Below are 10,778 nucleotides of genomic sequence, written 5' to 3'. Positions count from 1 at the left end.
CTGACAGACGGACGGTCCCACCACTTCAGCCCCTGGAGGTGAAGAGAAAAGTTGATTCTTACAATCTCCACTGATTTGTCTTTTTCCTGCCCTTGTGGATACCTGTTTGCTTTCCTTTGCAAATAGCAATTTGTAGAACTATTCCACTATAGAAATGACTTTTTTTTTGGTCTGTTATTTTCATCACATGCAATAAAGTTAACTTATAAAATTTAGCTCAGTTGATGTGAGGTGCTTGTAGGTTGTATTCCTACAATTTCTAGTACCTCTTGTCAGGCTCCTGAGGATGGCTTAAGGTAAGTGGGTTGGTTTTGTTTGTTTTCAAGACAGGGTTTCTCTGTAATAGTCTTGGCTGTCCTGGAATTCTTTATAGACCAGGCTGGCCTTGGACTCCCTGAGATCTGCATGCCTCTGCCTCCCAAGTGCTGGGATTAAAGGTGTGTGCTGCAACACCACCACCACCAGGCTTAAAATGTTTCTTTAAGTGTTTGAGATGGGGTAATAGTTTCCCAGGCTGGCTAGCTCCTGTGCTCAAGCAATCATTTTGCCCTAATTTCCCCATGTAGTTAGGAAAAAGGACATCATTACACTGTAAACTTTTCACGCCTTTGTACTTTGTTATTGAGACACAGGGTATCTTGATGTAGACCTTGGCTGCCTTGGAACTAGTAGACAAGACTGGCCTTGAACTCTGTTCTCTCTGCTTCTGCCTCCCAAATTCTTTGATAATGTGCATTGGTATTTTGCATGTAGGTATGTTTGTGAGTGTTGGAATCCCCTGGAGGTGGAGTTGCCATGTGGGTGCTGGGAATTGAACCCAGGTACTCCTCAGTGCTCTGAACCACTGGGCCATCTCTCCAGCTCCCCAACCCCTCTGTACTCCTCTCCACCCCCTACACACAGGGTTTCTCTGTAACAATCCTGGCTGTCCTGGAACTGGATTTGTAGACAGGCTGGCATCACAGAGATCCACTTGCCTCTGCCTCCTGAGTGCTGGGATTAAAGGCTTGGACCATTACTGCCCAGCCCCTTTGTACTTTTTACCTGGTGCCTAGGTCAGTCCTATGTAGGATCCCTGGTTGTTGGTTCAGTCTCTGAAGCTCCTATGAGCCTGGGTTGATTCCGTGAGTTTTCTTGTCCTTGACCCCTGTGGCTCCTACAATCCTTCCCCTCATCTGCTGGATTCCCAATTACCTAGTTGATTTAAGGCATCGGTCCTCAACCTGTGGGTATCTTCGGGGGTTAAATATCAGATAACCTACAATCAGATATTTTCAGATTAATAACAGTAGCAAAATTCTGAAGTAGCAACAAAATTTTTACGGTTGGAGGTCAGCACAACATGAACTGCATTTAAAGGGTTGATTTAAGCTGTGCAAGAATTCACAGCTGGACGGGCTTAATCCCAGCAGCACATAGAGATCCACCTGGCTGAGTTTGAGACCAGCATGGGCTACAAAGTGAGTTCCAGGAAAGGAGCAAAGAAGATACATAGAAAAACCCTGTCTCAAAAAACAAAACAAAACAAAACCAAAAAAACACTTCGGGAGCTCCTCAAAACAAAGTCCCTAGGCCTCGCCTCCATGGATTCCCAGTGAGAGGATGCATTGATTGCATTTGTAGCAGGCTCAGCCTGTTGAAGCACTCCTTTAGGGCAATCCTTTACAGCTGCCCTTTAACTTGGAGGCCCTCAGGTGTATATGGCTCATAAGGTGTAATGTCTGCGATATCACACATCACAAAAATCTCAGGTAATAAACGTTTACAGGCTGAGCTCATAGGCCTCAGAGTGGGCTGTCCCCACGTTTTCTAGCAGTTTCTTCCCAAATTGAAGCATTCTCTTGAGGGTGGGGGCATTCAGGAGGAAAGCAAACTTTGTCTGGGAACACTGAAACTCGGAAAGCTCACCTATCCCTATGAGGAGCAGCTATCAGGCTATGAGTAGGAGTTTCAGTAAGAGCCCTAGGCTGCAGCTTTCCTGTCACCCATGTTGGGTGGCCCTCTAAGTGTGACAGCCACCCTCACCCATTCTCCCGTAACTCCAGTTAAAGCCATTGGTTCACCAGTCAGGACCGGGGTGCAGTAATGACTTGGGTCTGTTGTGGGTTCCCTTTCTGGGGTGAGTAGACTGTACTGTGTCACCTCAGGAAATGTCTTTCACATAATGTACTGACGATGTGGCACACCTTCTTCACGGACCACGCGGCTTTCCTCTTCCCCCGGATGCTGGGATGGTCAGTCTGCAGGACCACACCTACTCTTGCTGTCTCCACCTCAGGAAGTGGAATGCTTCATGCAAATGGCCTGGGGGCACAGGCCTGTAACCCTGAGGAGGCAGAGGCAAGCAGATCTCTGAGTTCAAGCCCAGCCTGGTCTACATAGCAAGTTCCAGGCTAGCCAGAGCTATACATAGAGACCCTGTCTCAAAAATAATAGTGCATGAGCTCTGTGGAATTAGACAAAGTTAAGGTTGGTTGGTTGTGTATTTTTTCTCTTTAATAAACAATAAGGTGTTCTAACTCTTTACAGATGATTTACACACACACACACACACACACACACACACACACACACACACACACACGAGAGGTCTTTTTAATTGAACATTGGCTTGTTTTATTTGTTTTCAACTTCATTTTCCCCTGGCTTTAAACTCTAGAGAGTATGTGTGCATTTGCACATGCTACTTTGATTGAGCTTGGTAAACATAAAGATAGATCTGATTAACCTGTGTGGATCTGTGCACCAAACAGTAATCCATATTAGCAGTGCCTTTGTGCTCAAAATTTTAGCCTATGTGCATTTTTATTTGGTGGTGTTAAGCCAATTATGCTTCCTGTGTCTCTAGCCCTACCTCATGTGTTAGGAATAGAGGCTCCTGCTTTCCGTCTTACAGAAAGTCATCATACTTTTTTCTTGGTGTGAATTTTATTAAAAAAAATTGTATTTTATCTATTAAGCAGATTGATTAAGCATTATCAATAGAGTTATGCTTAAAACATTTTTTTTTTCCAGTAACTTCTGGACTTTTGTTTTTTTTTTTTTTTTTTTTTTTTGAGACCGGGTTTCTCTGTGTAGCTTTGCACCTTTCCTGAAACTCACTCTGTAGACCAGGCTGGCCTGGAACTCATAGAGATCCACCTGCCTCTGCCTCCTGAGTGCTGGGGTTGAAGGCATGGACATTTCTATATTTCTACCATAATTTGTATTCATTAGCTTGTACTTAAGTCTTAAGACCTAGGACCATAGACTGAATATTTTCAGATAAAGATTTTAATTTTTTGTTTTTTTAATGTGTACAGGTGTTTTGCTTGTATCTATGTATGTCTGTGTACCACATATGTGTGTGGTGCCTGCAGAGGCCAGAAAAGGGCATCAGAATCCCTTGGAATTTGAGTTATAAGCAGTTATTAGCCTCCATGTGGGTGCTGGGAAATAAGCCTGGGTCCTTTGGAAGAGCAACAAGTGCTCTTAGCCACCAAGCCATCTTTCCAGCCCCCAGAAAGAGCCTTGGCACGATCACTCAGCAGTTACAAGCACTTGCTGCTCTTTAAGAAGACCAGGGTTTCAGTTTTAGAACCTGTTTGTTGGCTCACAGTGATTTCTGGGTCCAGGGGAACTGAGGCCCTCTTCTGGACAATGCATTAGTGTGGTGATCAGATACACATGTGGCCAAAACACCCATACGCATAAAAATAAGTATCAGGGGAAATTGTTTTGTTTGTTTGGTTTTTCGAGACAGTTTCTCTCTCTCTCTGATTTTTCTCCCTTCTTTTTCTCCTCCTCCTTCTTTTTTTTTTTTTTTTTGGTTTTTCGAGACAGGGCTTCTCTGTGTAGCTTTGTGCCTTTTCTGGAACTGGCTTTGTAGACCAGGCTGGCCTCGAACTCAGAGATCCGCCTGGCTCTGCCTCCTGAGTGCTGGGATTAAAGGCGTGTGCCACCACCGCCCAGCTCTCTCTGATTTTTCTAGACACAGTTTATGTAACAAGTCTAGCTGTCCTGGAACTCGCTTTATAGACCAGGCTGGTCTGGAACTCACAGAGATCCACCTGCCTCTGCCTGTCCAGTGCTGAGACTAAAGGTGTGTGCAGTGCACTATGTCTGGCTTTGGAAAAAACATTTTTTTTAAAGGCAATGAATATAAAATTAAATTCTATCACTATACCTGTGAATGCATCCTCACAGGAAAAGGAAATGTGGACAAAGAAGAAAGATCATGTGGTAACCTGAGTGGACCCAGACACCAAACCTAGTGATCAAATTCCAGATTGGAATTCTAAGTCCCAGAATTAAAGAGATTAATTTCTGTTGTTTAAGCTGTCTACTTTGTGTTTTGTTGTGGTATCCAGAGAAATTAAAACATTTAACACTTAATATATGTGTGTTCCCTTATAATCCATTTTGCCAATGTTAGTTTTTTTGTGAGCTTTATAACTTATACTTTGTGTATGAGAGCCTCTCTCTCTCTCTCTCTCTCTCTCTCTCTCTCTCTCTCTCTCTCTCTCTCTGTGTGTGTGTGTGTGTGTGTGTGTGTGTGTGTGTGTGTGTGTACCTGTGCTAGCAGCATCCGGAAAGCACCTGAGCTGCTGAGTTCCTGGGTAGGGGTTGATGCTGGAGGCAAGAGAGCCTACCTGCCCCGGGGAAGACAGTAATAGAGTTCAGAACACTTGGATCCTGAGGGGAAATGATGGTCCCTTTCTTCTTTGCAGGTAATACATCATTTGCCATTCTTGATTGAACGTTCTCAGCTCTTGTTTCCAAACATTTAGCACAAGGGGGAAACAAAACCAGCTGACTCCACTCTTCCCAATGTCTAGGGCAGAAATAGAATCACAAGGAAGGACTGCAGGAGACTTCCACAGATCAAAAGAGGGCTAGCTTCCATTCTCATGGACTCCTGGGAAAACATACTGAGTGGCAGCCTCTGGGAACAACAAGGAGTGTGTTTGCTGGTGACCTCAAGGACCTCCATGAATGTTTCAGGGTTTCTCTTGCTGTGATAAAACACCAGAACTAAACCAACTTGAGAGGAAGTCCTGGGAAACAGGGCAGCAACTCAAGGCAGGAGCTGATACAAGACCATGAAGAGTGCTACTTACTGGCTGTTCTTCATGGCCTGGTCAGCTTGTTTTGTTATACACCCCATGATCACCTGCGCAGGAGAGGCACCACCCACATGGGCTGGACCCTCCCCCATCAATCACTAATTAAGAAAATGCACTCCAGACTTGCCTACAGGAAAATCTTAGGTATCAATTGAGTGTTCTTCCCAGATGACTAGTTTGTGTCAAGTTGACATAAAACTATCCAGGATGATGGGGGAACTCTGTCTCAGCCTGATGAGCCAGGAGAGTAAGTAGTGCGAGGGGATGGGAAGGATGTCTCAGAACTTAAGAGCACTTACTTGTCTTGTAGAGTATGCAGGTTCAGTTCCCCACACTTACATGGCGACTCAAAATCAAATTAAACTCCAGTTCTGAGAGATCCCATGCTCCCTCCACCAGACAGGGTTTCTCTGTAGCTTTGGAGGCTGTCCTGGAACTCGCTTTGTAGACCAGGCTGTCCTTGAACTCACAGAGATCCACCTGCCTCTGCCTCCCGAGTGCTGGGATTACATGCGTGCGCCACCACCGCCTGTGCTCCAATGCTCTCTGTTGTGGCTTCTGTGGGCACCAGGCACAAATATGATACACAGACATACATGCTGGCCAAACACTCAAGGGTATGGAAAATAAACAAGTGATAGTTGTCCTCACCTGTCTCGGCATACCTTGGCCACCAGACGTCTCCCCTATTAGCTGTAGGAGTAAGAATCAAAGATTTCCAAACGTAGTCATTTGTCTTTCTTTCTAGATCCTTCCCCCAACTCAAAGTCTTTCCTAGGAGGGTATTTCCAAAGGAGTCAGGATTGGCTGGTACTTTGCACCAGATGATTTTTAGACATGGTCAGATAAGTTCAGTGTGTCCTGTGGTGATGAGGCAGCCCGGTATCCAGGTTTCGGGCTTCAGGGTTCCTGTACTCATCTGAATCAGTGTGTGTGTGTGACACTAGCCATACAAGAGAGTCTCTGACAGAGGAGTGGTGGCTCCACCTTTTGGCACAGAAGTTGGGGAGCTGAGATGGGGAGAGAGAGAATGGCACGAAAATGGGGCCCCCAGTCACTGGAGAGGCTTTCTCTGTGACATGCCCCAATGGTCTGAGTATATGTCGGTGTCAGGGGCCTCTCTCTGCCTCTGCTTTCTGGTCCACTCATCAAGCATCATATCCACCATTTAGGCCTCGAGACCATCTACTTTTGGATTATTTGGGTACTACTTATAGAACCTGTCTGACAGTTGGCAAAAGTCTCCCAGCACCTGAAATAATGTCCCTTTTTGTTGTGAACTTAGCCTTTTGAGACCTCTTGAGAATGGCCCTGGGGTGAAGCAAAAACAGATAGGTCCATATTGGTGGCCCAGGCCTGTAATCCTAATCCCAACACTGGGGAGGTGGAGGTAGGAAGGTCTTTAGCTACAGAGGGAGTTAGACCAGCAGGTAGGTGAGCTACATGAGATCCTGTTAAAACACACACACACACACACACACACACACAATCTGTGCAGGATTGCCTTTTATAGCTTTTTAAAATTGAAGCCATAAAAGTCCAGTTTGCCAGTGCTTTTAAGGTGTTATGTTGCCCCTCCTATCAAAGAAATTGGGGATGAAGATTTAGAAACTATGAGGAAAGTTCTCAATGGGGAGATGTGCTAGGAACTCTCCCTTAAGTTTCTTTTTATTAGCCACCTGGTGCTGTATAATACTTCCATTTTCTTCTTCATTAAAACGTTTCAAAGGATTGGGCCTAGTGGCCCATGTCTTTAATCCCAGCTCCCAGGAGGCAGAGGCAGGATCAGAGGCAGACCAGCCTCATCTATAGAATGAGTTCCAGGACAGCCAGGGCTACACAGAGAAATCCTGTCTCGAATAACAACAAACATTTCAAGGAGTGGTTGAGATTGCTCAGTGGGTAGAGGCACTTGTCCCCAATGTGACTTCCTGAGTTCAAGTACCAGGACCTATACTGTGGATGGAGAGAACCAGCTTCTCAATTACCCTGACCTCTTCCTCCAACTGGGTATGTGCACACACTTGTAACTGTTAGGTTTCAAACCTGGGACAAATGGCTGAGGTGCCTATTTAACATATCAAAGTGGATCTTGTAGTCCGTACCTGCTATAGGGTATGGCTGGCATACCCTACCCAGTACCCTAGACTTCTCCAGCCCAGGGGCTAGGCTGCTCTTCCCCCAGCTGCCCTTCCCTATATAATCCATTTTGGATACCTGGCCTTTTTTGTCTACTGTCTTAGCCAGTCTCTTGGCTCAGGCTGTCTGCTTGGTTGGCAGCTGCTCTCCACCCCACCCTACCCCAACATGGCTCAGGGATATGTCCACTCTGGACTCTCCCGATGTCCCTGCCTCTGGCAATGCGCTCTCACGTATCTACAGAAAACTTTCTCCTCCATCACACCTAGGAGCAGTCATGTCCTTTCCTTTTTTTTTTTTTAATTTACTTATTTTTCTTTTCTTTTCTTTTCTTTAGAAGGGCTTATTGCTTTCAGAAGACCCAAATTTGGATCCTTAGTATGTACTCCTGTAATTCCATCTCCAGGGAATCTGACCTCTGGCTTCTGTAACTACCGAAACTCACATGCACATTCTTAACCACTGAGCCATCTCTCAAGCACCCTCTTTTTTGATGTTGTTGAGACGGCAGTCTCACAACGTAGCTCAGGCTGGCTTTGAACTCAGGCTCCTCCTGCCTCAGCTTCCCAAGTGCTGATCCCAGCCCACTCTGTAGAAATTTCTAAACAATTTGGTAATAAAGCCCATTTTTGTTTTCTCCATTGCACTGATATAGTCTCTGAGTCAAGAATGCTTGCACAGCATTTTATTGTCCCTTTAATCTACTACTGAAAGCCCCCCCCACTTTGTTTACATCACAGTTGATAAAGGAGTTGTCTGTCCCTTTGTCTCATTGTCTCTAGTGTAAAGCAATGTCCTAAGACTTCCAGACCTTTTAAATACCTAGTCTCCACTCACATCCATTCAACATTAATGCTAGTGGTTGCAAAAAGCCCAAACCAAGTTGGGCAGTGGTGGCACACGCCTCTAACCCCAGGCAATGGCAAGCAGATCTCTGTGAGTTCGAGGCCAGCTTGGTCTACAGAGTGAGTTCCAGGACAGCCAGGGCTACAGAGAGAAACCCTAACTCAAAAACAACAAAGGAAAAACCAGGGCTGGAGAGATGGCTCACTGGCTGTTCTTCCAGAGGTCCTGAGTTCAATTCCCAGCAACCACATGGTGGCTCACAACCATCTGTAATGCGATCTGGTGCCCTCTTCTGGCCTGCAGGCATACATGCAGACAGAACACTGTATACATAATAAATAAATAAATCTTAAAAGAAAGAAAAAACAAAACAAAACAACTTTTCTTTAAGCTGTTACTAATAGCCAGCTGGAAGGACTTTACATGTTACCAGGCTGTGCTGGGCCTGGGAAAACCAGGCTTCATCTTTCCATAAAACACTGAAATCGCCTTCACACCAGTGAACCCACTACATACCTTCAAATTTGTTTGAAATACTGTTTTAAATAATGAACCAAATTTATTCAGAAGATATTCTGAAGCCTAGACCAATTTGGGGTGGAGTGAGGTGAGCCTTGGAACCCAGATCAGTGCAAAACATCCAAATTAGACTTTCAAGGAAGATCGTGGACACACTTTAAAGGCACTGTGAGGTTTTAGTGAAAAGAATGAATTTCCAAATTTTGTTGTCATTTTTATTAAGTGACAAAAATTATAGCTGACTTCTTGGAAGTTGCTCAGGCACCCCACAAAATGACACCCCAGAATCTGATTCCTTCTGGATGGGGAAACCATAGTGTTTTGTTTCTTTTTTTCTTTTCTTTTTTTTTTTTTTTTTTGGTTTTTTGAGACAGGGTTTCTCTGTGTTGCTTTGCGCCTTTCCTGGAACTCAACTCGGTAGCCCAGGCTGGCCTTGAACCCACAAAGATCAGCCTGGCTCTACCTTCCGAGTGCTGGGATTAAAGGTGTGCGCCATTACCGCCCGGCCGAAACCATGGTGTTTTAGGAGGTCTTCGAACCTTCCATTGTGGATTCCCGCTTTTCAGGGTTCAGGCCCCATCAATTATTTCCCAGAGGAAGGCCATTAGCACCAACTTCTATTCCCAAGCCCCCTGGTTTCGGAAGAACAGGGCAGGACACGCGACAGCTCTAGTTAGCTTGGGCCAGGCGGGGTGGTGGCCTGGCGTTCTCTCTCAGGGGCACAGCCTGAGGGTGCAAGCAGAGAGTCTGAGATTGAGCCCCGAAGTGGGAGGGCCCCTAGTGGGCGTGGTCGAGCCAGCCACCGCCCCCACAAGTGCTAAGCTTTCTGAGCGCTGGGGCTGTGGGCCACAAGGTTAAGCCTGAACTCGTCTTTGCTGGAAACTGGTTGCTTCTGACGAACGGAGATGGAAAGCTACCCGACCCGAACAGATATTCCGCCATGGGTGAAAATTCCCGAAGATCTGCAAGATCCAGAAGTATTCCAAGTCCAGACTCTGCTGCTAAATTCTCTGTTTGGTGAGTGGCAAGTTTTGACCCCACTGCTCAGCTCCGGCCTAGGCTCCCTGGCCTGGAGCGCTCATTTCCTCTCTGCAACAGGCCCACAGGGATCTCGAATCCCTTACATCGAGCAGGTGAGCCAGGCCATGTTCGAGCTAAAGACTCTGGAATCTTCCGAACTCACTGAGGTCCTAGTTTATGGCTCTCACAACAACAAGCTTCGGGCCAAATGGATGCTTCAATCCATGGCTGAGAGGTGCCGCCTGCGCCAGGAGAGAGGTGAGACTCGCTAAGAGGTGCTCGGAACCAAGCAGCCTCATCCCTCTACAGCTCTTACCTCCCGCCTCACTGTCTGCATGACCCTAAGGGTGGCTTGCCTTCGGCGTCACCAGGGACCCCCTTGGACTCTGGGCTGTCTCTGAGAATCTTTTGGTGGTTCGGGGTTCCAGAGGTGAGTGTAAGGTAAGAGGGGGGTAGGGATTGGTCCCTCTGGGCAGGGTTATCTGAGGTAGCTCTGTCCCACCCCTCCCCCATCTCCAGGCTTCTAGGAGAACGTTAGAACTGGCCCAGTGGTGGTGACTGGTTCCTGATCCAGGATGCTGGCCTCTAATTAGAGGTCCACAAAAAGATGCTGACAGAGGCAGGTGAATCCTGAGGGCTCCTATTGTTCCACAACACTTAATCCTCCTATTGGTGTTTCTCATGCAGGAATGCTCAAGCTGGAGGAAGCCATGAAGACCCTGGAACTAGGCCAGTGTGGAGAGTGAAGTTTCCAGAGTATTGGAGTGGTTCCGGCGTGGTTTCTAACTTTGTTATAGCTTTTATCGTCCTACGAGATATTTCTGGATCCCAGCCTTGCAGTGAGTTCTAAAGAGAATATCTCTCTCCAAGGTTGCCAATAAATAGTGAAATTTAAATAATCAAATCGTTTCTTGATGCTGTATCTAATAAATTGAAGGTCACAGTTTTAGAGCAGATGCACCACAAAGGTGTGATCCTTCAGCTTAACCCTGAACTGAACTGAAATCCTAGGGAAGTATGTTCCATACTGTCTGGAACTCATCCGAAATATCATTAAGAACAATAGCTCTAAAAGGCACTGATGTAAAATAACACTTGAGAGCACGCCATCATTAAAAATACGGAAGAGCCCTTACCAGTGCACTTTTG

General features: G+C 46.0%; 1 protein-coding gene across 1 annotated transcript; it reads left to right on the top strand.

Annotated features, from left to right (window-relative positions):
* The first annotated feature begins 9,514 nt into the window (after positions 1 to 9,514).
* On the top strand, positions 9,515 to 10,375 carry Dppa5 (developmental pluripotency associated 5). Its single transcript, XM_036192160.1, has 3 exons — positions 9,515 to 9,626; positions 9,708 to 9,887; positions 10,317 to 10,375. Exons 1-3 carry the CDS (start codon positions 9,515 to 9,517, stop codon positions 10,373 to 10,375), a joined length of 351 nt encoding a protein of 116 aa, XP_036048053.1.
* The last annotated feature ends 403 nt before the right edge of the window (positions 10,376 to 10,778 follow it).

Source organism: Onychomys torridus, chromosome 7 (assembly GCF_903995425.1).
Source record: "Onychomys torridus chromosome 7, mOncTor1.1, whole genome shotgun sequence".
Taxonomy (NCBI): domain Eukaryota; kingdom Metazoa; phylum Chordata; class Mammalia; order Rodentia; family Cricetidae; genus Onychomys; species Onychomys torridus.
Note: the sequence above shows the minus strand (reverse complement) of the source record. Positions and strands in the feature narration are given on the sequence as shown.